This window comes from Microtus oregoni, unplaced genomic scaffold (assembly GCF_018167655.1).
Source record: "Microtus oregoni isolate MIOR12 unplaced genomic scaffold, Mior012 000022F_ref0000154, whole genome shotgun sequence".
NCBI lineage: Eukaryota > Metazoa > Chordata > Mammalia > Rodentia > Cricetidae > Microtus > Microtus oregoni.
This window is the reverse complement of record NW_024543081.1, coordinates 15,157,897-15,181,863: the sequence shown is the minus strand read 5'-3', so window position 1 is coordinate 15,181,863 and position 23,967 is coordinate 15,157,897. Positions and strand designations below refer to the sequence as shown.

At 52.3% G+C, this 23,967-nt stretch overlaps 2 protein-coding genes across 10 annotated transcripts in view; one reads left to right on the top strand and one right to left on the bottom strand.

Moving 5' to 3' along the window:
- Mrtfa (myocardin related transcription factor A) overlaps nucleotides 1–10,215 on the top strand; it is a 96,334-nt gene extending 86,119 nt beyond the window's left edge. The window contains exons 6-14 of one of the 2 annotated variants that reach the window (XM_041671691.1): nucleotides 909–1,084; nucleotides 1,477–1,623; nucleotides 3,759–4,021; nucleotides 4,111–4,279; nucleotides 5,210–5,371; nucleotides 5,627–6,208; nucleotides 6,506–6,658; nucleotides 6,979–7,039; nucleotides 8,705–10,215. In XM_041671691.1, the coding sequence (XP_041527625.1) occupies nucleotides 909–1,084; nucleotides 1,477–1,623; nucleotides 3,759–4,021; nucleotides 4,111–4,279; nucleotides 5,210–5,371; nucleotides 5,627–6,208; nucleotides 6,506–6,658; nucleotides 6,979–7,039; nucleotides 8,705–9,219 (2,228 nt within the window). In that variant the 3' untranslated portion in view covers nucleotides 9,220–10,215. Of the gene's footprint in view, nucleotides 1–908; nucleotides 1,085–1,476; nucleotides 1,624–3,758; nucleotides 4,022–4,110; nucleotides 4,280–5,209; nucleotides 6,209–6,505; nucleotides 6,659–6,978; nucleotides 7,040–8,704 lie in introns of both variants that reach the window. The other variant, XM_041671690.1, reaches the window with a different exon arrangement.
- A 180-nt stretch (nucleotides 10,216–10,395) lies between these two features.
- The window catches only part of Sgsm3 (small G protein signaling modulator 3), a 32,811-nt gene continuing 19,239 nt past the window's right edge, over nucleotides 10,396–23,967 (bottom strand). For 2 of the 8 annotated variants that reach the window (XM_041671692.1, XM_041671696.1), the window contains exons 2-22: nucleotides 18,944–19,045; nucleotides 18,135–18,220; nucleotides 17,706–17,772; nucleotides 15,684–15,892; nucleotides 15,487–15,594; nucleotides 14,853–14,996; nucleotides 14,392–14,587; nucleotides 14,017–14,162; nucleotides 13,539–13,763; nucleotides 13,159–13,213; nucleotides 12,954–13,081; nucleotides 12,697–12,852; nucleotides 12,484–12,538; nucleotides 12,197–12,246; nucleotides 11,885–12,037; nucleotides 11,663–11,733; nucleotides 11,541–11,589; nucleotides 11,374–11,459; nucleotides 11,085–11,207; nucleotides 10,919–10,979; nucleotides 10,396–10,795 (exon numbers count right to left, since the gene is read on the bottom strand). In XM_041671692.1, the coding sequence (XP_041527626.1) occupies nucleotides 10,715–10,795; nucleotides 10,919–10,979; nucleotides 11,085–11,207; nucleotides 11,374–11,459; nucleotides 11,541–11,589; nucleotides 11,663–11,733; nucleotides 11,885–12,037; nucleotides 12,197–12,246; nucleotides 12,484–12,538; nucleotides 12,697–12,852; nucleotides 12,954–13,081; nucleotides 13,159–13,213; nucleotides 13,539–13,763; nucleotides 14,017–14,162; nucleotides 14,392–14,587; nucleotides 14,853–14,996; nucleotides 15,487–15,594; nucleotides 15,684–15,892; nucleotides 17,706–17,772; nucleotides 18,135–18,220; nucleotides 18,944–18,953 (2,259 nt within the window). In that variant the 5' untranslated portion in view covers nucleotides 18,954–19,045 and the 3' untranslated portion in view covers nucleotides 10,396–10,714. Of the gene's footprint in view, nucleotides 10,796–10,918; nucleotides 10,980–11,080; nucleotides 11,208–11,373; nucleotides 11,460–11,540; nucleotides 11,590–11,662; nucleotides 11,734–11,884; nucleotides 12,038–12,196; nucleotides 12,247–12,483; nucleotides 12,539–12,696; nucleotides 12,853–12,953; nucleotides 13,082–13,158; nucleotides 13,214–13,538; nucleotides 13,764–14,016; nucleotides 14,163–14,391; nucleotides 14,588–14,852; nucleotides 14,997–15,486; nucleotides 15,595–15,683; nucleotides 15,893–17,705; nucleotides 17,773–18,134; nucleotides 18,221–18,943; nucleotides 19,046–23,967 lie in introns of all 8 variants that reach the window. The other 6 variants (XM_041671693.1, XM_041671694.1, XM_041671700.1 and 3 more) reach the window with 5 other exon arrangements.

The window sequence follows — 23,967 nt, the reverse complement described above, 5'->3', positions numbered from 1 at the left end:
CGTCCTTAGCTCCATCTGGCTGCTGTCTCTGAATTGGTCCTTTGCTGGGAGTAAGAAGAATGTTTGTAGGATTGGCATGAAGTGCAGGGACAGGTGAGGGATAGAAGGGCAAGCCCTGCCTTCCTAACCCATCAGCACAGTCCACTGGTGAGAGAGAAACTTAGGTGTTCCTCCTCAGTCCCTTGGGTGTAGAAAGCCTCAGGTTATGGCTGGAGAGGAAGAGGTTGTGGGCTTCTTCCTCTTTTTCATCTGGGTCCCCACCTCTTCCACTGGCTGTAGAGGCAGTGGTTGTGACATGCCTCTTGACACATCCTCCTAGCCTTCGTTTCCGCCCCTTCACTGCTACTGCGATTCCCACACTGGGGCTCTTGTCCCTGCTTCTGCCCTGTGTCAGTAAGCTCTGTCAGGATATGGCTCAGGGCCAATCAGGGACAAGATGTCAGCAGACTGTCCTGGCACCTTTGCTGCCCAGGCACCAGGTCTTCAGTTCACAGGCCTTTGAAGGGGGTCGCACTTCCTCTGAGCTGGGGTATCAGTGAGGTGGGTGTGCCTTTCCAGGGAGCCTCCCTCTGTAGCCTCAGAACCTTAGACTGTTGTGGCCTTTTTGGCGCCCTAAGGAGGAGCTGTGCTCACTTTTCACTGTGACCTCTGAGCAGCAGGTCCATGCCTTTCACTGAATGGACCGTGAGCATTGGAGAGAACAAAATACAAGGCCAAAAATCCGGGCTTTCCTTCAGCCGTTAGTAACCTAGGCAGCTTCTGGCAAGCCTGTTTTGGAACGCTGATTGCATCTGAGCTCTGTACCAAGGCAGGCCGGTCACTGGGTTCTCTTTACTGTGCCTCTCGGACCCAGCTGGGTCCCTGTACCTGGCTGCAGGAATCTCACACGGCACTGCGTTGTGTTTCAGTGGGCCAGGTGAATTACCCGAAGGTCGCAGACAGCTCCTCCTTTGACGAGGACAGCAGTGACGCCTTATCCCCTGAGCAGCCTGCCAGCCATGAGTCCCAGGGCTCAGTGCCATCACCCCTGGAGCCCCGAGTCAACGAGCCACTACCCAGTGCCACCTCCACATCACCCACTCAGGTGAGTTCACCTTTGCTGAGGCTGCCCAGAGCCAGGCCTCTGTCCTGGGCAAGATGGGCAGTTCCTACTGTGCCTGAGGGTTAGATGTGTGGGGGTCAGCAGTGGACCCTAAGTCTAGCAGCCTGAGCAGAGAGGCTGGACTGGAGTCCCCGGCCCAGCCGCTCTGCTGGCTCTATGCCTTGCTGCCTGCTGGTCCACGTGCACTCAGTTCAGTGATGTGCGGCCACCTCTGACCGCCCTCTCGTTCTCTCCCTACCAGCCTGGTTTTGTACTTTGTATCATCCCCCTGGTTGCCACTTACCCCTTTGTCCTCTGGCCACAAGGATGGAAGGGCAGGTTAAGTACACTCCATTTGGGCGTGCCAGGGTCCTCATTTCTCACCTCCCTCTCAGGTTCTTTCTCAGCTCCCAGTGGGTCCGGATCCTGGAGAGACGCTTTTCCTGACAGAGCAGCCTCCTCTGCCTCCACCTCTGCTGCCCCCCAGCCTCACCAATGGAACCACCGTCCCGACCGCCAAGCCTGCCCCCACACTCATTAAGGTACTTCTGCCAGTAGTGGTCCTCCCGTCCCTGTGTTTTGAAGTCCTGCTGCGATGTCATTCTAGTTGTGAGAACTGCCAGGGATGTGTGTGTGCACATCTTCCAGGGCCAAGGACCCAGCCTACAGTGATGTGGGAATTTCTTCTGATCTCTGTGCTGCCATGGTAACACCGACTTACTGTTGTAGCCCACTGACACCATCTTAGCCTGGACATAAAGAGGCTTGGGCCAGGGTAAAGGCGCTTGCCACTAGCCTCACATCCTGAGTGTGATCCCCCGGCCCACTCACATGGCGGGAGGAAAGTACAGACTCGCACAGGCTCTCTTCTGCTCTTCACATGCACACTGTGATGTTTGTGCACACAGTTAACATTTGATTTTTTTTTTTTCGTTTTTGTTTTTTTTGAGACAGGGTTTCTCTGTGTAGCCCTGGCTGTCCTAGAACTTGCTCTGTAGACCAGGCTGGCCTCAAACTCACAGAGATTTACCTGCCTCTACCTTCCGAGTGCTGGGATTAAAGGTGCGTGCTACCACTGCCCAGCTGTATTTTTTTTTTCTTTAAAGGTTTTTTTTTTTTCTTGGCTTAACACTAATCCATGGTAGCGGGGCTCCATCCTATGATGACCTTATGTATTCGTAGTCACTCTGAGGCCCCCTCTACGTACAAATTAAGCCACCATCCTCATCATACCTCATAGTGGAGAATTCAGCTCTAACATTTCACCACGTTCAGCCCATGGCAAGCACAGTGAGCCAGTCATTTGTGCCTGAGGGCTCCATCTTCTGCCTCCTGAAGCAGCGGGAGTCTGTGCCACAGGTGACTGACCTCAGCAGGGCGTGCTGGGGATCATGCCACTGGCCCTGTAGCCTCCCTGTTTTTAGCCTCCCCTGACGTCCCTTAGGGAGTAGAGGTTACAGGAAGCCCATGGTTTGGCTTGCTGGCCTTGTGTGCACAGAGGTCAATGTTAGAGCCACCTACAACGTCCCAGTAGTTTCATCTGCCCTTTCTGCTCCCTCTCTCTTTCTCTTGGCCCCCTCCTCATACACACCGTATACCAACATAGCAACTCCTGGCTACCCACAGCCTTCTCCATTAGCCTGAGTGTGGGAGGTACTGATGGCTCGCAGCCCAGGAACTGTCCAGATTCTTCTCTTCTGGTATTTACTGAGTGCTCAATTGGCTAGGGGCCTCATGTTCATCTGCAGTAGTCCCAGAGGTCCCCAGCTTCTCTACCTCTCTTCATGGCACATGGCCTTTTCTGACCACACGCTGGCCTGTGCTTGCTCTTGACTGGCTTGTGGTTTGACTCCTGGTGCCAGCAGTAAATTAAGCACCGTCCTCTCCCAGGTCATGGCTTTCCTTCTTTATCTTTTCCCGGACTCCCCGCTTAGGGTGAGGCTATCCTTGGCCACCTCTTCCCTTTGCAGTCTGGGTGCCCATGGCCATCCACTCAATGTTCTGCTGTCCCTGTGGTCTCATCAGACATAGTGTCACGACCAGACATCTTCCTGGTCCCCAGGAGCCCAGCTCCTCGCTGCCGCATGTCCGTGTGGCCGCCTCTGCCAGACCTTCCTGTGATCACCAGTGCCACGTGATCAGTCCATCTGATCTCTGCATCATCTTCTACCCATGTCACCTTTATCTGCTCCCAGTGTCCTCTCTGGGACACTGATAACTTGCCTTCGTCTATCTCAACCTGCCTAAAGGGCAGGAATTTTGTTATCGCCCCCCTGACCTTTTTGGGTTGACCTGAACACTCTGATCATCCAGGCCCTAAAGTTATGCCAGCCAGGAGCCTATGGGGCACAAACAGAAGATTGTGGCATCCTGGGCTGTATCAAGAACAAGGTCACTGTGCAGCCTTGGGCAAGTGTCTTCTGACACTGACACTTCCTTCCTAGGTGGGGCTCTGGAGCATGGCCGTGCTGCTGAGCTCAGTTTTTATGTTGCTCAGGGTCATGGTGACACTTGGGCAGATCCATCTGGTTGGTCTTTTCTCCAGCCTGCCATGTCTTTTAGGACAGAGACGGTCTCACAAAGTAGGGGTGGGTGCCTCCTCAGAAGATGCTGGGCATGGGGCTAGGCTGTTTCTCCTTGGGGTGGCCCCTGAAGACACTGTCTTGTGTCCCCTCAGCAAAGCCAACCGAAGTCTGCCAGCGAGAAGTCACAGCGCAGCAAGAAGGCCAAGGAGCTGAAGCCAAAGGTGAAGAAGCTCAAGTACCACCAGTACATCCCCCCGGACCAAAAGCCGGACAAGGGGGCGCCCACCATGGACTCCTCCTACGCCAAGATCCTGCAGCAGCAGCAGCTCTTCCTGCAGCTGCAAATCCTCAACCAGCAGCAGCAGCAACAGCAGCAGCACTACAACTACCAGGCCATCCTGCCTGCCCCTCCCAAGTAGGAACACGGTCCCTGAGGTTCTGCAGATGGCCACTGCCTGCAGAAACTAGGGGGTACTGAAGCTGTTTATTTCTGTCCTGCCTCAGGCCAGCAGGCGAGACTCCAGGAAGCAGTGCCCCCACCCCATCACGCAGCCTTTCCACCAGCAGCAGTTCCAGCTCAGGCACCCCAGGGCCCAGTGGGCTGGCACGGCAGAACAGCACTGCACTGGCTGGCAAACCAGGAGCCCTGCCAGCCAACCTGGATGACATGAAGGTAGGGAGCTGATCCCTTCTCACTGGAAGACTAGGCCTCTCCCATGAAGACTAGGGGGCCGGGTGGTGGTGGCGCACGCCTTTAATCCCAGCACTCGGGAGGCAGAGGCAGGCAGATCTCTGGGAGTTCGAGACCAGCCTGGTCTACAGAGCTAGTTCCAGGACAGGCTCCAAAGCCACAGAGAAACCCTGTCTGGAAAAACCAAAACCAAAACAAACAAACAAACAAAAAAAAGACTAGGGGAAGATTTCAGGCAGAAACAGTGATGCCCCATGACCACGGATGGAAGGCAGAGCAGGCTCCAGATCCAATCTGCCATGAGAGGGCACCTTAGAGCCTGCTTTAAGGCCTCTCTGACCTGTGGTCATAGCAGTAGCAGCCTTTGTGTATGTGTGTGGGGCTGGGGCGGAGGAAATCTTGTGTTCTCCATTATTGTGTGGTGGATGTGAGTAGCAGCAGGGGGTTGTTCCCTCTGGGAGGGGAGCAGGCAGCAGGTAGGGTAGACAGTTTCACCCACCTCTGCTGTCAGTCAGTCCAGGGGCTCAGCCTGGCCCAGCCTGTTTTCGCTGCCCCTGAGCAGAAGATGGGATAGGCCAAGTTTTCTATTGAACACGTGTCCTCCTGTGTCATGACCTGGATCCCTGCAAAATTTGGGCTGATGGGCTCCAGCTGGACTCAGGTCCTCTCTTTCCTCTCTTTCTGCTTAGGATTTTTATGAGCTCAAGGTTCTTGTATTCCATGAGCTTTCCTCATCCAGGGCACCAGGGAAGTTACTGAGCTGCAGGCACCACGTGGGGCTGGAGAAGTCTGCTCTAAGGGAGGGCCTTGCAGGGTCTCATCTGGAATGGCCAGTGGGACCCAGATGAAGGACAGACTCACATACTGTTAGCCTCTACCTTTCCCACGCTGCTAAGCTCTCAACCCCTGCAGGTAGCAGAGCTGAAGCAGGAGTTGAAGTTGCGGTCACTGCCCGTCTCTGGCACCAAGACAGAGCTGATTGAGCGCCTGCGTGCCTACCAAGACCAAGTCAGCCCAGCTCCAGGAGCCCCCAAGGCCCCTGCCACCACCTCTCTCCTGTCCAAGGCTGGTGAGGTAGTGGTCGCCTTCCCTGCGGCCCGGCTGAGCACAGCGCCAGCTCTTGTAACAGCAGGCCTAGCACCAGCTGAGATGGTGGTGGCCACAGTAACCAGCAATGGCATGGTGAAGTTTGGCAGCACGGGCTCCACGCCCCCTGTGTCTCCCACCCCCTCAGAGCGGTCACTGCTCAGCACGGGTGATGAGAATTCCACACCGGGGGATGCCTTTGGTGAAATGGTGACATCGCCGCTGACACAGCTCACCCTGCAGGCCTCCCCACTGCAGATCCTGGTGAAGGAGGAGGGTGCCCGTGCTGCGTCCTGCTGCCTGAGCCCTGGTGCACGGACTGAGGTGGAGGGACTGGACAAGGACCAGATGCTGCAGGAGAAGGACAAGCAAATTGAGGAGCTGACCCGAATGCTCCAGCAGAAGCAGCAGCTGGTTGAGCTGCTGCGGCTACAGCTGGAGCAGCAGAAGCGGGCACAGCAGCCGGCCCCAGCCAGCAGCCCTGTGAAGCGAGAAAGTAGCTTCTCCAGTTGCCAGCTCAGCAGCCAGCCTCAGGGTTCTGCTTGTGCCTTTGGCCCTGGCCTGGTGGCTCCCACTACCAGTCATGGAGACACTCAAGCCCCAGCCCCAGGGCCCGTACCTGTGGTGGTGAAGCAGGAAGCCGGGCCGCCTGAGCCAGATCTGGCCCCTGCCCCCCAGCTGCTCTTGGGCCCACAGGGTACCAGCTTCCTCAAAAGGGTCACCCCTCCTACTCTGGTCACTGACTCTACAGGGACTCACCTCATCCTCACAGTGACCAATAAGAGTGCAGATGACCCTGGCCTGCCCACTGGGAGCCCCCGGCAGGTAGCTGAAGGGCAGGGGCTGGGTGGCTTATGGGAGGGTGGAGAGTGAACCCTGACAATATAAGCTGCAGCCTCAGACTCGGGATCCTGCTCCCTAGAGTGGCCTTCTTGGGGCCAGGTGTCCCTGTCACCCTCACAGCATCGTGCTTACCCATCCTGTATTTCTTCTTCCCTGGTGGCTTCCATGAACGCTCCCAAAAGCTCATTAGCTAACGACCTGTGGGCAGTGAGGGCGGCCCTTCCCCACCCTGGCATGTTTCAGCCTCTACTCCCACCAACAACTGATTTTCCCATTTAGCCTCTGTCTCAGCCTGGTTCTCCAGCCCCTGACCCACCTGCCCAGATGGACCTGGAGCACCCGCCTCAGCCCTCATTTGCAGCCCCCACATCTCTGCTGAAGAAGGAGCCGCCTGGGTATGAGGAGACTGTGACTCAGCAGCCTAAGCAGCAGGTGAGGATGCTGGGAGCTGGGGTGCTGGCAAGATGTCTCAGCAAATAAAGGCACTTTCCTGACAGTAGATTTGAGCCTCAGGAACCACATGGTAGAAGGGGAGAACTGACCTCCACACATTATGGCATGCATGTACACATGGACAATATGCTTTAAGGCAGCAGGCCCAACCTTGGGCAATGCCTCAGACCCACATGGGTTGGGGATGGGCTTAAGAAGCAGGTCCATGACAAGCATGGGGAACACTCAGTGCAAGGCTGCCCAATCTGAGCTGAGATGGTATCTGGATATTCATGTTCTTTTCTGTTTCTTTCCTGCAGGAAAATGGCTCTTCCAGTCAGCAGATGGACGATCTGTTTGATATTCTTATTCAGAGTGGAGGTAAAAACCCCGTCCCCAGCTGCCTTCCTCACCTCTAGTTACAGGGTGGCAGTTCGTTTCAGAGCCGCAGGCCTATGACATCCCTGCAGTTAGGTGAACGTGGCCTACATTTATCCTTGTAGAACTCAGTCTACAGTGTGGGGAGAGTTGTCCAAATACCTGACAGTAGCATTGTGAACAAGGGACAGGAAAGATCCAGGAATTCAGGGTTCCAGGGCAAACCCTAGGAAGGTACCAGCTTGGGGCTGTGGAATGAGAGAAGAGGGCAGAAGAACATGAGGTCATGGCTGGCCCCAGGTGGCAGAGTCGACTGACACAAGGCCCTCCCTGTTGTAGTGATTGTGGCTGTGCAGGAACACCAGCACGGAGACCCTGCAGTGAGCTGGAGAGCTGCAGCCAGGGGAAGTTTGATTGTGTCACATACAACTAATTATTCGGTGCTTGATACTCAGGAGTTTCCAGGCTTAAGGAGAACATTTAGTGCTGAGTCTGCCACAGAGCCTTTGTATCAGTGCAGGTGGCTGGACTGGAGTTCAGGAGAGCCCCAGGCCTGAGCCACAGTGGCCACTGTGCCCACCACAAACCCCATCAGGACAGAGGTGATTAATGGAGGAGTTGGAACCACTGAAATCTGGTATTTAGGGATGGTAGAGGAATGGCAGCCAGCGTGCGGCCTGTTCCCATCCCCAAAGGACACCTGATGCCAGAAAGAGTCAGGTGGTGGCATCTGGGAAACTGAACACAGGCACAGTTGACCTGGGACAGAGACCTGGAGAGTTTTATTGTGTCACATACAACAAAACTCGACAGTCCAGTTGCATTAAGTACACTGGTGTTGCACAGCCGTCACCGTCTACCTCACTCCCCCGCATATGGACTCCTGTGGTCTGGTCTGTCTGTGAGGGGTTTATTTTACTTACCATGTCCTCAGGGCTCATCCACTTGTCCATCACTGCACACTTGAAATGTATGTGGCTGCTGCTTTTAGGTACAAGTGAGATGGCTAGGTCATACTGGTTTTTTTTTGAGGAACCAACTCATACTGCTTTCAAAGCTGCTGTGAGCTATTTAACCTTCCCTTGTCATGCACACTTGGTTCCAATGACCCCACTTCCTCACCAACACTTCTGGTGCTGGGAACCTCATGCATGAGCTCATCTGCTCCACTTCTGACCACCAACACCTATTTTCTGACCTGAGAGTAGCCAGACTGTCGTGTATGAGATAGTATTTCCTCAGGGCAGGGCATTTCATTTCCCTAATGACCAGTGATGCCATGAACTGTTACAGACATGTGATCTTTGGAGAAAATACCTATCCTTTGCCCATTTTTAAAAGTGAAGTTGAGTTTTACAAATTGTATGCACTCCCTGGTCAATCTGTGAACTGCAGATACTTCCTCTCATTTGGTGACATGTCTTTTCATTATTTTAGCTTTTTGGTGCATGCATGTGTGGTTTGAACCCAGAAGAACCTCATGCATACCAGGCAGGCATTTTTCCATTTATCCTCAGCTCCCACAAGTTAGAAGTTCTATGGTTTTCTCTCCTATATTTAAGTCTGTAGCCAGTAGATTCTTCTCTGGTTTATGGTAAAGATTGTCCCATCATTTTTCGTGCATATTCAAACTTGGTTTCTGACCCAATCCACTATCTCTGTTGGCAGAGATTTCAGCATATTTCAAGGAGCAACCATCCCTACAAGGCAAGGAGAAGCCACCCCCAGCAGCAGCCTGTGGGTCCCTGCTGACACCACAGCCCTCGCCTTCGAATGAACTCCCTCAGGCTGCTCCTCCACCTGGCTCCCCCACTCTCCCGGGGCGCTTGGAGGACTTCCTGGAAAGCAGTACGGGGCTGCCCCTGCTGACTAGTGGGCACGAAGGACCAGAGCCCCTCTCCCTCATTGATGACCTCCATAGCCAGATGCTGAGCAGCTCTGCCATCCTGGACCACCCCCCATCACCCATGGACACCTCTGAATTGCACTTTGCTTCTGAGCCCAGCAGTGGTATGGGCCTGGACCTGGCTGATGGCCACCTGGACAGCATGGACTGGCTGGAGCTGTCATCTGGTGGCCCTGTGCTCAGCCTGGCTCCCCTCAGTACTGCAGCCCCCAGCCTCTTCTCCACGGACTTCCTGGATGGCCACGACTTGCAGCTCCACTGGGATTCCTGCTTGTAGCCCTCTGACTGCAGACATAGGCTAGGGAAGGGTCTGAAGTTGGGGAGCCACAGGACCATAACCAGTGTGTGCTCCCTGTGACTGTGAGCCTTGACAATCACAGTCCCTGGAGGCTGCAGTAGAGACCCTACACCTCGCCCAGGGCCCAGGGCCGGGGATAAAAGCTCTCAAGAAACAACTCTGGGCCCTTGCTGAGGTTTTCAGAGGCTGGCCAAACCCAGTTCAATTCGACCTCCTTTTCTGAGGTCAGAGGTGCACATCTGGCTGAAGTTTGGCCCAGGTGGGCCTGGAGCCAACTTGCCTTCCTCTCCCTTTAAGGAGGAAACTAGCCAGGCCTCTACTTGCCCATTCCCTATCAGCCAGTCCCAGGACCCTGTGTCCCAAGAGGTGGCACTCTGCCATTTTAGTCTTGGTATATAGTGTAACCATTTAGTGGTTGGTGGCAAAAATCTGTATAGGTGTATATACCTCGATATTATATATCAACTTGCATATATACATATATTTTTAGGGGTGGGGGGAGATGGGTGTGGCTACCTCCACCTGCTTTCACATGCAAAGGCCTGGAGAGCTGCTTGGGGATACAGGGTCACCATGAGGAGCTGTGTGCCACATGGCCCAGTACCCAACCTGGCATGCAGCTGCCTAGGCCTATCCCACACATATTTGACATGTAGACAGACACCTACCATCGCCTACACGCCACCCTGCCCTGCTTCCTGGCCCCATAGTGCCACAAGGGCCGAGGTGCTTCCTGGTTCTCAGTTCTCCACTCACCCACATTCCGTCCCATCTCCCCACTGCAGCCACCCTGGCCTTGGGATGGGGTAAGGGTGGGTGGGTCCCGCGGGTCCTGGCTACACCTGCTGGGGACTAAGAGGTACCTTCTGCCCAACACCAGCCCTGTTCTGTCCTGATCCAGTACGGAGTAGGGACAGTGCTGGGACAAAGGTGGGAAAGCTGTGTGAACTTTTTAAAATAAAACAAAAACACTGACTTGCCAGGCTGTTGTACTTGATCCATCAGGGCTGAAAGGCGTGACTGGGATCCTGGGCCTATTCCATGACGGCACCTACAGGTCACTGTGGCCCTAGTTTCAGACCATTTCAAGTGGTTTTTGATGGGGTCACCGTGATAGTACCCAGGCCTAGCTAAACAAAGATAGGAGGCGCAGTCTCACAAAATGAGTTTTATTTACATTTAAAGAGGTCAAGAGGCCTTTATCTACCATTAGCCTACGCCCTTCCTGAGCAGAGGCCTGCGTGGAGGTGGCTCTCCACTCCTTCAGGACCTTGGAAGGACACTCCCCAGAAACGTGTTAGGAAGAGACACTGACCTGGCCACCAGCCAACTATGTGAGCATGGGGTGGGGAGGCCTAGACACTATCGTGGGTCCTGGGCAGGCTCGGGGGTGTTTCCTTCCCTGAACCTCCTTCCTTGGGGGAAGGAGGCCTGAGGCTGGCCAGGGCTGGGAGCCACAGAGCAGCTAGGAGTGTCATCCATCTATGTCCCAGCTGAAAAGGTGGTGCTTCACGAGCATGTCCTGAACACCCTCCTTCAGTGGCTGCTTCTCCTCCTGTGCACAGAACAGCCCCAGTCATGCGCAGGGACCACCCTGGAACCACACAGGTCACCTCAGCCCAGACTGCACCTCAGCCCTCCCAGCAAAGGCACAAAAGACCAACCAAGCCATACACACCTCTCTCTTAGCAGGAAGCTCCCAGTCCTGGGAGAGGCTGAAGGCAAAGCAGCAGAGGACACTAGGGACCAAGGGACAGTCTCTGGTCATTCTGGGCTATTCTGCCCACCCAACAGTCTCCAATCCCACCAAGTTCCAGGCCCTTCAGAGCTGCCCACTCACCCACCGGAGCTCACACTTGATCTGGACCCAGCCGGGGCTGCGCAGGAAGGACCAGGGCTGGTACCACTTCTCCACAGTGGGCAGGCTGGAACAGAGGACCTCCAGCCACAGGTGTAGCACCTGTTCACTAGGAACAAGGCAAAAAGAGGATGGGGCTGGGGGCCAGAGGACCCCACCCTGCACCCTCAGGAAAGTGAGGCCTCCAATGGGTTCAGAATTCCTGAGGACCTCCCCCACACCCTGGCTCTGCCCTGTGGGGTACTCTTGTAAGGCCTCTCCTTCCCTACACTTACTTGAGCCCCACACAGATAAGTGAGCGGAGCTTGACGTCCATCTGGGCGTGTGCCGCATCATGGGTCACGTTCACAGACTGCACAGCCTGAGAAGGGCACAATGTCACTCGAGTGCCCAGTGGCTGGCCAGAGAGGTCTCAAGAATCCTAACAAGTGTCCTAACTTACCCGGTACAGCAACTCTTCAGGGGTCAGGACTTTGCCATCTTCATCCAACCTGTAAGAACAAGAGTGCCATCACTGGCTGCCATGCTGGGCACTGGCAGGTGGCACAGGCACTATGTATGTACCTGTATGTCTTACAGAGCACCAGGCGGGAGTACACTGAATCAAAGTCTCTCTCGACCTCCCGGCCCGCTGCCTGTGGTGACAAGACACAGTGTGAGTGAGGGCAGTGATGGTGAACACACGCCACCACCACCACCACCACCCTGGCAAGCTCCTTCCACCTCCTCCAGGAACCCAGGGAAGGACTGAGGTGAGCACCAGGCCCAGGTGCCAACAGTAATTACCTCCTCGATAAACAGCCATGGGTGGCAGGCTCCTCCAAGCAAGGACGGCTTCTTCAGTCCATGTTCAAATAGGGCCTTGAGGGCTGGGCAGAGGGTCCCTCGCACGAGGTCTGTGACTCCTTCTGTCACAGAGTCATCCCCCGCAATGGAGTACTGATGGAGAGAACGTTGGAGAAGCCCTAGCCTGACACCTGCAGCCACCCTCTCCTGTACTCCCGGCAGCTGCCACAAGCCAGGGCTCACTTGGGACATGGACCCAGTAGGAGGATGCTCCCACACCACGAGCTACAAGGAGCAGTTCCACACTCTTACCTCTTTACTCCGTTCATCCAGGACCTCGACAAACTTAGCTGGAAACCAGCCTGTCGGGGGAAGCAGTCATGTGAAGAGCTGCAGCGGCCATGGCAAACCTTCTCCCCAAGGTCCAAGAAAAGGGCTCCCCGGACCATTCAGAACCTTCAAGTAGGCCAGGCATGCCAAGAAGACCAAAGGAAAGAAAGCCCAGCTCCCTCAGAGGCCAGAGGTCTGAGGCTGGGCAGGCCATGGAAGAGGAAGGACTCATCTCCCCCGCCAGCCCTGCAGCAGACAGAAGCCCTCACCTCTCAGCCCGTTCAGCTCGCCCACCCAGCAGTGTTCATCCTTCTGAGAGATGATCTGCAGGAGAAAACAGGACTGGGCTCAGGGCCTGCACAAACCACCCGATGGCCTCAGCACCCACCAGGCTGAGACCAAACATGCTCAGCAGCATCAGCTCTCAGCAGGGAAGGTGGGGAGCAGGCAGCAGGAAGCATGCGTGCCAGGCCCCCACACACCGTGATGATGTCATTTTTTCGGAAGCCTAACTCATCATCATCATGCCGCTCGAAGTCCAGCAGGGCCTTGGCCCGGCGCCGGTGGCTGCGTAAGCACGCCACGTAGTTCTCATGGTCCCGCTGGTGGCTCTCCATGCTGTAGTCTGGGGTCAGCTCCTGCCAGAAATGAAAGGCCCACCATGGAGGAGGAGCCTCAGTACCAAGAATGGGCTGGGGAAGGGGAGCCTCAAGTTGAGTCTGGGGAACCTGCCACTCACCACACTGCAGTTCTTGGGGTCTGTGCACTGGAAGTGGCGTGCCACACGCAAAATGGCTTCACGGAGGTCAGCTACCAGCTCTGTCTGCTTGATATTCTTGGCTTTGAGAGCCTCCAGGTCATCCTCCCCTAGGAGGCACATGGGCTCAGTCACCAGTCCTGCCCAGCCTCTAGAAGAGCCTGTACAAACCCGCCCTGGTGCTCACCGAAGAGCAGGGAGGTGATGCCAGACTTCCTCCTCTGAGTCCTGCGGCGTACAACCTGTGGAGAAGAAAGCTGTCAGCAGTGGCCAAAGCAGCCACTCAGAAAGGCAGACACTAGCTAGTGTCTCACTCGTGTCTGGGCATTTCTAATGGCCTGAAGTGGACACTGAGATCAAACCATATCTTCAGTTCAGGCTAGGCACAATGTCCAGGAATGCCTGTTACTAAGGAAGCCTAGGTCACCCCCTAGTGGCCGTCTGATTGTCTAACGGGGCCACTGCAGAGCTGGGTGGGATGGAGAGTAGCTCAGCAGGTAAGGGCCCTCTGGGCTCCCTTGGGAACTCCATGATATGGCCAAGACAGAGCCTCCCTACTCAGCCCACCTGAGAGAGGTTGGTGGTGGCACTAGTCCCCAGGGTCTGGCCTTGGTCTGCAATGAGGTAGGCCAGATGCTTGCGGCGCTGGGTCTCCACAGCCACATCAGTGAGGGAGCCAGCCAGCCGCATGGCCTCCCCCAGCAGCAGCTCCGCGTCTTCCATCTGTGCAGGGATGTCCGACAGTGTGTTGAAGATGGAGGCTGAGTTCTCTGACTGTATCAGCTCTTCCTCCTGGGGAGTGGGAGAGTTAGGGAGCATGGCACTGGTGCCCTCCTCAGATCCCCAGGAAGGCTCGGCAGGCCCAGGAAGATCCCCGAGCACACCCACACTTAGGGCTTCTCTCGGGCAACACTATGATGAAGGCTGGACTAGCATGGGGTCTCCCCAGAGGAGGGTACCAGAACTGCTGTACTTGGTCCACGCTCTCCTTTCTCAGTCTGGAAGCTAGGAGGCCCTGACGGTGGGGAGGAGACTCTGTAAACACCTTAAGGCGCAGCATGCCCAGCGTAGTCTGGAACAACACCAGGGAGCCCTCGTAGAAGAACAGGTCCCAGATGCGCAGCAGCAGTCTGATGTGCACCACGCTGGCGAAGGCCGTGAGGAACCAGTGCAGTGTGATCAGGGAGAGCTCTGCCAACAGACAACCAAAGCCACGGGAGCTGGGACCAGGCTGTGGTCCACAGGGAACAGCCTGGGCAAGAGTCAGCCAGCTCCGAAAGAGCAGCAGAAGGGAAAGGAAGGGATCAGAATAAACGGTGAGTCTCTGCCGGCAGCCCAGCCACCAGCCCTCTCAGCTCAGAGTTGGTACTACCATCTTGGGGTCCCCAGACCCTGGGGGAGGGAGGCAGCCAGGACTCACCAATGTCATGCTCCTGCAGCAGTTTGTCCAAGCGAGGCAGGTACTGAACGATCAGGTGGCGCAGGACCCGCTGGTCAGTCTGGACACCCAGCAGGGTGGTGCTGAAGTAGGAAGCAGGCAGCAGGTCCTCAACAATGGCACACATCATCCAGAAGGCATCCTCCTCCTCCAGGAACAGCAGGAGGCAGGCGGCCACCTAGCCAGAGGAGGACACGGGGCTTCTACCCAAGTATTCATGTAGGTCTTTCTAGAATGGCTACTTAGGAAAGGCTCTTGGGGACCCTCCTGAAGGCACACTTTTTCAGGCTGACTGAGAGGGCCCCTAGGAAAAGACATGTTCCCACGGCCCTCCTTGGGGACTCCCAGATCAATCCCCACCTCCCATCCATACAGCACCTCAAGGGAGAACATGGCCTACAAGAGGCCTGAAAAAGACCCTGGTTGCCTCCCGGGCTGCTTACCATGCCTGTGCCCTGGCAGTAGCCAATCTCGGGATAAAGCCAGGCCAGTGCTCGGAGGACTCTGCGCAGGCGGGGCACCCCGATGCTGTTCACATTGGCAAAGCAGGCGTTGCTGGGCATGGTGCGGAGCAGGTCCTTTTCAATCTGTCAGATCCCCACACCACACCACAAGACCTTGTTTGATGCAACTGTAGACTGCTACCCACCCAGTAAGGGAGAGAAGCTATAGGTGGGTGGGCTTCTGTCCCATCAATGGGGATTCCTTTAGGTCCAGGCAAAGGCTAACCCTCCCTTCTCCAGGACTAGATCCCATCAGGTGTGGACCTGAGCCCACACCAGCCATCTGGGAACCTCTGCCTGACCCAGATCTGTATTTAAAATTTCCCGCTCTTCCTAACATGGAGCCATCTCCTCCACATCCTTCCTCACACCTTCCATAACTTTCCCTGCAGCACTGAAGGGCCTGGAAAGGAGCAAGTTTACTCCAGGCCCCATTCATGAGTAAAAGGGCTGCCCACCCTGCCAAGGAGACCAACAAGGGGCAGTCCCAGAGGTGACGCCTCCCTCCTGCCAGGGCACATGGGCTCTGCCAAGCAGCTCCTCCTGATCAGCTTAGCTGGCTGTTCCGTGTTACCTGTTTGGCAGCAATGGTCTCATCATTGGAGCTGTTCTTTACAATCTCACGGTAGGACAACTCAGAGTTCTTCTTCTTCTGTAGTGCCCCAGACAGTCGCATCCATAACTGGAGGGAGAAGCCACATAGAAGTTTCTTTTGTGACAGGCCGGAGCACTCTGAACTCTGTGGGGTCCTTGTCTTTGTGGCCACCTCACCTGCGGCCTCATGCCATGCGGGATGCCAGCCAGCACTAGGGAGCGGAGTTTCTCAGAGCGGGGGAGGGAGACTGCGATCTTGTCCCACGTGAGATCCCCCACATCATGGTTGTGGGTAAACTCCAGGTGGGCCTGCCACCGTAGCCTGTGTGGGGGATCCTCCACCAGGGGTGCACCTGCCATCTGGCTGCATCCAGGCTCTGAACCTTCCACCAAGAGAGAAGAGAGGGGAAGGGAAACGTGTTCCTTACTCCCCACTCCCCACATTAGTCTGGTCTGTCTGGATGGGGTTTACTGCTGCCCACAGCCTCCCAAGAGCTCTCGCCACACAGCCTTCTTAGTGGTAAGGGGGCCCAAGCAGACCTTCTCCTCAAAGCAGCCCCAGACCCAGAAGCCAGGTCTCCATCCTCCAGAGGCTTGGGAGGCTCCTTGTACCCTAAACACCAAATTCAATCCACTGCAAACACAATGGGCTTTGTGCGTGTATATGTGTGAGCACAGGTGTGTGACAGGGCAGGTGCAGAGGTCTGGGACAACTTCTGGGAGTCAGTTCTCACCTTCTACCACATGGGCCCCAAGGATCAAAACCAGCTCACCAGGCTTGGTGGCAATCACCTCCACCCACTGAGCCATCTCACCAGCTCTGCGTTTCCTTGTGTCTTACCAAACCCCTGGCGACTGGCGCATCTCACTGGCCTCCAGAGCAGTCACATAGACCTTCTAGGATCATGTCACTGCTCAGGCTCAAGACTAAAGGCTTTCGGGCTCCATCACCTGCTGCTCTGTCCTCACCTCTTACCCCTTTCTTCTTATTCCTCCACTTCATTCTTCTCCACCAAACCCATTCCCTCCTTGGGACCTGTGCACCTGTCACTGCCCATCCGCAGTTACACTCCCTTCCTCCCTCCCTCCCCTTCTAGTCTCTATTCAAAGTCTTCCTTTCTGAAAGCCCTACTTAACTGCCTTGTATGTAAATATTTCACTTCCCTCTTTGCGAGCCATGACATGCTCTTCATAGGTCTTCTTGCCCCCAGCATACTCTATTTCGGTTTGACTACGGCCTGTCTCCTCACCAGAATGGGAACTCCATGTGGCCAAGACCATCTTTGGGAACATCAACGGGAAGAAAGCACAGCTACCACAGCTTCATGAACCCCTTGCACACAAGAGGACGAAGTCTGTGGCCAGCAAACAGTCTGTGTGGTGAGTCTGCCTGCAGAATCTCCTTGGCAGTCACCCTAAATCAAGCTCTTACATTAGTACTAAAAAACCTCAACCACAAGTGGTACATTAAAAGGGAGGAGTGGGCTGGGCAGTGGCGGAGCACACCTTTAATCCCAGCACTCGGAGACAGAGGCAGGCAGATCTCTGTGAGTTCGAGGCCAGCCTGGTCAGGCTCCAAAGCTACAGAAAAACCCTGTCTCGAAAACCAAAATAAATAAATAAATAAATAAATCCTACCTCTCCTGCTAGGTGGTGGTAGCACACGCCTTTAATTCCAGCACTCAGGAGGCAGAGGCAGGCAATCTCTGAATTCAAGACCAGTCTGGTCTACAAAGTGAATTCCAGGACAGCCAGGGCTACATAGAGAAACCCTGTCTTGAAAGACCAAACCCTGCCACAACACACAGGGTTTCTCTGCAGCACTGGCTGTCCCATAACTCGCTTTGTAGACCAGGCTAGCCTCAAACTCAGAGAGATCTGCCTGCCTCTGCCTCCTGAGTACTGGGATTAAAGATGTGTATCACCATGCCCAGGCTTCATTTTGCTTTAATCTTCTTCCCTTTCTGCATGGTCCAATTTTTCTACAACATACATAACTACTATATTATGTAAAAATTAATAAGATTTATCTTTAAAAAAAGTTCCCATAAACTTACATCACCCTTAGATATACTCTGTCCTTAACTCCTTAAATGATAGCCTTAAACCTCAGAGGTCACACGCAGTAGAATGGAAAACACAGGGCCAGAATTCTCCCGAGGACATCAGCAAGATCACACAGAAGGGGCAGCATCTCACCTTCCTTGTCCAAGCGGAAACCAAACTCATCATAGCAGAACTCTGGTTGCTCTGCAGACTCTTCCTTCTAGAACCAGGATTAGGAAGCAGTGTGAAGCGGTTCCAAAAGATGCCACCCGTATGGCTGACTGCTAAAACCCACCCTGATAATGGGTACCCTTCTATGATGCCTTCTCTTGCCATCTGGTACAAAGGGTCACCACATTATTGAATTCTCCTGTGTCTCCATAATAATCTTTCTCCTAGCTAATGACTGGGTGCTATATAGGCCCAAGAAACTAAAATATCACCTCTAGTAGTGAGCCTGTGACCCTGTGTGAATGTGGAGTGGGTCATCTATCCCCAGAATACTTGCGAAAGTAAATCTCTTCATGAAGAGCATGGGAGAGAGCTTGGCAGGCTGGTGCCTGGCTATGTTAACTGCTATACCTGTGCGTACTTTGCCAGGATCTCCTGGGGCCATATGCTTGGAGTCAGGGCAGAGAAAGGGCCACTGGCAGAAGGCATGTGGTTTCCTACAAAGACCAGAGAGAACAGTTAAGAAAAGCAGAAACATCAAGCATGGTGGCACACCTTTAATCCCAGCAGAGGCAACGAATCTGAGTTTGAGGCCAGCCTAGTTAATCTACATAGTGAGTTCTCGTTCCAGGCATTAGATCCTGTCTCAACCAATCAATAATAGAAATCACATAGAAATGACTGGCTGTATGGAATGGGCTGATGAGCTGGTGGAGAAACCTAAAGATGAGCACTGTGGAAAAGCAGCAGTATGTCCAACATATAAACTCAGACTCTTTTTTCACCCTTGGTTTTGAGACAGGGTTTCTCTGTGCAACAGCCCAGACCTGGAACTCGCTTTGTAGACCAGGCTGGCCTCGAACTCACAGAGATCCACCTGCCTCTGCCTTCTGGGTGCTGAGATTAAAGGTGTGTGCTACCACCGCCCTACTAAACTCAGACAAAATCGCAGGCCAGAGGAGCATGGAGCAGAGCAGTCTCAGTCACTGACCCAAGAGCCCAAAGCCTTCTCTTCCCCCGTCCACCCCTCCCATCTAGATTATTTTTCAGTTGTTTGGGTTGTTTTTGAGAAAAGGCCTCATAGCTCAGGCTGCCCTTAAACCTGCTATGTGCTGTGGCAGGCCTTCAACTGCTCATCTTTCTCTGCCTCAGTGGAAGACTAGTTATGAAGCTGCAAGTCGGCTCCAGCAGCGCTCCCATGAGTGCAGGCCTTGTCCCACCTGACATCATGTGCAGGAGACAGTAGCAGGTCTTCCCAGATCAGGCTTAGATGGGCATCACGGGCATCTGACTGCCACGAGGCTCCTCGGGCTTCATCTGCTCTGTCAAGAAAGCAAAAAAGGAGGTTGTTCCACACCACTTCTCCATCCCAGAAGGAGAGTTTTCTGTTCATGCCAACGTTCAACTACTATTTTTCTCTTTTTGTTTTGCTTTATTGTTTTGTTTTGTTTGAGACAGAGTTTCTCTTTGTAACCCTGGCTGTCCTGAAACATGCTTTGTAGACCAGACTGCATGAATAGTATAATTCAGAGCTCATCGATTGTACCACAGTGAGATGGCGATGCACGCCTTTAATCCCAGCACTCGGGAGGCAGAGGCAAGCAGATCTGTGAGTTTGAGGCCATTTGGTCTACAGAGCAAGTTCCAGAACAGCCAGAGCTGTTATACAGAGAAACCCTGTCTCAAAAAAAAAAAAAAACAGAGAGAGAGAGATCTGGGTAAGGGGAAGATGGGATGTCTTCTGGGGATCTGGATTCAGGCAACAGTTCTGCTAATCTCCACTTGTTCAGGTCCTAGGCAAGTATATTTCACTTTGAACCTCCGTTTTCTCACTAATAAAATGAATACCACCACTTATGCATTATAAAATCATTGAGATTAAGTAAGGCCCTCAAGCACACCATCGGACTTCCCATTGGGGCCCTAGGGATCCTAGTAATGTCTAGAAAATGATTGTCAGGGAAAAAATGGCTGTTGGTATCTGAGCCTTGGGTCCAGACTGTGGTACACTAAAAACTATTAAGCCATATGAAATTGCTGATATTCGTGTGTGATAACCTACAAAACCAATGTCAAATGGTTCGATGTAACATGTCCCCAGATGAGATCCTAAGACTCAGCACAAAGGAGGTGATCTGGTTGTTCCTTGAAGAAGAGGAGAGGATTGGGCATGGTGGCAAATCCCAGTACTCAGGGGGCAGAAGCAAGCAGACCTCTGTGAGTCTGAAGATAGTCTGGTCTATATAGTGAGGCCACAGCTACATAGTAAGACCCTGTCTGAAAAAAAGAAGAGGAAGAGGAGAAAACATGGCAGAGCAAAACAGGTTTAAAGTGGAGGAACTGACATCTGCTATGGAGGCAGAGGGGCTGGAAGACAGTTCTCCATCAGCGGGTCCCTTCTCGGCAGCTTCCTACTCATTGGTCACTCAGCAAACAATGACTGGGCACTGAGCAAGGCCACCCAACAGTGAACAAGGTCAGGCTGCTGCAGGATAGTTGAAAATCAGCCATGAGACAAAACTAGACGGGACTGCATCAGAAGAGAGGAACTATCTGTATCATATCCAAGGGAAACAAGGATCCAAGGGAAGCAAGGAATCAAGGCCTGGACTTCACTGAGAGAGATCCAGGTACCGAGAGCAGCCAATAAGTTCAGAGCCTGGGGTGCACTGAGGGGAACAACAGCAGGGGTCAAGGGCACCTCACCCTGCATACAGGCCTTTGATCTTTATTCTCAGAGACTGGAGTGATCAGGAAGTTCTGAACAGCCATGAAGCAAAATCTGATGGGACTGGATAAGCTCTCCAGATGCCCAGGGTAGGAGGTGATGTGGGCTCTGCCTGGGTGAAAGCATGGAGAAATGGCCGGACTGTGGATACATTTTAACAGGCTGTGAGCTTCAGCTCTGAATTCTGTATGCATGTGTGCATCTGTGCTATTTCCGTGCATGTTGTATATATGGATACATATACTTCAGGCTCCTTACGCCTCCCAGAAGTGATACTGCTAAGCTGGGCGGGCAGGTTTTTCAGCTTCTAGTTGCTATGGAAAATTCCCTGAAAGCACTCATCTGAGAATTGATAGAAGTGGCCTAAGGAGTTAGTCACGTCTTGGTTACCCGGTTCTTGTAGCTGCCCCTCTGTTGCCAAGGGGTGCTAAGAAGCAGAAACTTTAGAAAACCCATAACTGATGTAACCACCTCTGAGATGCCCTGAAGAAACTGTAACAATTAAATGTTCATGCTTAAAGGAGCCATTCCTGATGGTGTGTATCCTCCCTAGCTCACCAATCCCACAATTTCCTGTTGGGCAAATGTTGTGCCACTGTATGCAGGCACAAAGGTAATGCTCATTTCCTGTGGTCTCCTGACGTGGACTACACCCCTACAAGGCAGCAGGACTGCTGTCACAAGGGGCTTTCTGCAGACATTTGCCAGAGAACACACAGGCTGAACCAACACAGACAGAAATACCTAAGATCCTGAAGACCATTTTTTCTCTGTAAAGAGATGAGGTAACACTGAAAGCTACAGATAACAGATAACCTGGTAAGAATAGCTCAGAGCTAGGAAAGTCTGAGAAAGGCTAAAGGAAGGAAAGGCCATACTGATATGGCCACTACAGATGCTCCCAACATCTACACAGTGGCTCACAGCCATCTATAACTCCAGTTCCAGGACAGCCAATGACTTTGTCTGACTTCCCTGGGTACCAGGCTTATATACATGCATACAAAAATACTCATATTCATAAAGTAATCTAAAAAAGAAAGTTTAAATAAAAATAAATTGTAATAAAAGTTTTCATAAAATGTCACTATGACAATAAAAGGGTTTTTAATCTTAAGAGATGATTACATGTGTGCACACCTTTAATCCCAGCACTTGGAAGCAGAGACAGGAGGATCTTTGAGTTTGAGGTTAGCCTGGCCTACAGAGCGAGGGAACAAAGGCAGGAAGATTGCAAGTTAAGATCAAGCCATCTATATAATGGGATCCTGGCTCAAATTAAACAAAAAGTGATTGGCCACGAAAGCCATCAGACAGTAGAAATGTAGAGTCTATCGATATTGGATTTTTATTATTGTTGTATGTTTTATAATCTGGCCTATGTTGTCCAGGCTGGTCTTGAACTTTTGGACTCAAATGATCCTTCCACCTCAGCTTCAAATGCTGGAACTACAGGCATATGCCGCTATGCCTAGCTTGGTCCTGATTTTTTTTATGTTATTTTCTTTGGAAGTACTGGAGATTCAACTGTTAGAAGTTTCAGACTTTTTCAGAATTTGAAAAGCTAAATACATTTTATTAGGGAAGTATCTCTAATTGGAAAATCTGAAACTTTACTTATTTGAGATAGTGTCTCTCTACATATCCCTGGCTGTCCTGGAACGTACTATGTAGACGAGGCTGGCCTCAACTTTACAGAGATTTGCCTGTCTCTACCTACACTGGGAATAAGGGGATGCATCACCATATCTAATAAAGGGATGCATCACGATCTGGCCTGAAACTTTTTTTTTTTTGAGACAGGGTTTCTCTAGCTTTGGAGCCTGTCCTGGAACTAGCCCTTGTAGACCAGGCTGGCCTTGAACTCCTAGAGATCCACCTGCCTCTGCTGGGATTAAAGGCACGTGCAGTCACCACCCGACCTGAAACTGTTTGTTTTGTTTGTTTGTTTTTATTGAGTTATACCATTTTTCTCCACTCCCCTCCCATTCTACCCTCTGCCGTGACCCCCACACTCCCAGTTTACTTGGAAATCTTGTTTTCTCCTTCCTATGTAGATCCATGTATGTCTCTCTTAGGGTCCTGTTTGTTACCTAGGTTCTCTGGGGGTTGTGAACTGGCCTGAAACTTTTTAAGCATCAGAAACATTCAAAAACTCTATAAGAGTACTTGCTGCCCTTCCAGGGGATCCAGGTTCAATTCCCAGCACTCACATGGTGGCTTACAGCTGTCTGTAACTCCAGTTCCAGGGGATCCTATGCCCTCTTCTGGCCTCTGAGGGAACTTCATGTTATGGTACATAGATGTATATTTACCATACACCTATACACATAAAACAATAAAGTAATGACTTAAATTTTAAAAAAGTTTAAGATCAACCTTTTTATGTGTATCAGTGTTTGCCTGCATATATGTATGTATACCATGATGTGTCTCTGGTGCCCCAGGAGATCAGAAGGGATCAGATTCTCTAGTTTCAGATAGTTGTGAGCCATCACATAGGGTGCTGGGAGTTGAATCTGGATCCTCTACAAGAGCAACAAGTGCTCTTTAACTACTGAGGCATCTGTGTAGCCCAAAATAATAACTAAAATTTAATGTTCAGTGTGTGGGTACAAGTCTTTAATCCCAGCACTCAGGAAGCAGAAACAGGTTAGAGGCCAGCCTGGTCTACACAGTGAGTTCCAGGTCAGTCAGGTGTAACTGAAGGTTTTTCTCCCACCTGCCAGTTTCCAAATAACCACTCTGAGGCTTAATATTAATTATAAACTGTTTGGCCTATTAGCTCAAGCTTATTATTAACTAGTTCTTACAAAACTTAACCCATTTTTATTAGCCTGTATTTTACCATGAGGTTCATGGCCTGTTACCTCACATCTTGCTTCTCCAGCAGTGGCCGGTATCTCCCAGACTCTGCCATCTTTTTCCCAGTATCTCTGTTTGGATTTCCCGCCTGTCTCTATTCTGCCTGGCTATTGGCCAAATCAGCTTCCTTATTAACCAGTGGTAATAAAACATTCACAGCATACAGAAGAACATCTCACATCAGCCAGGACTACATAGTAAGACTCTACCTCCAAATTAATTAACTAATTAGCTAATTATGGGTAATGTTATAGTATACATATTACAATTAGAAATAATTACAACTTAGTAATTGCACTGGAATATGAGAGGTGCAGGTCTCTAAGCCTTTCTCCCTCTGACAAGGTACTACTCGCCACCTCAAATTTTGTTCTTTGGGGATTTAATGTTTATGCAAAACCAAGAGAAGAAAAAGTGGAGGGGAGGAAGTGCAAACAGCTTGTCTGAAACTGTGAAAAGGACTCCTTTCCCTCTCATTTGTAGGTAACACTTTACCAACACAGCACAGCTTGAATTTGACATCTCAGCAACCCAGGAAAGCAGGAGCTTCTTAAACTGCTAAATGGTACGGTTGTCACTTTTCAAGTTATTGTAAAGCCTGCCCCTCAACAGCCTAAATAATCCCCTGAAAATGACAGCAGTGCCTTGAAA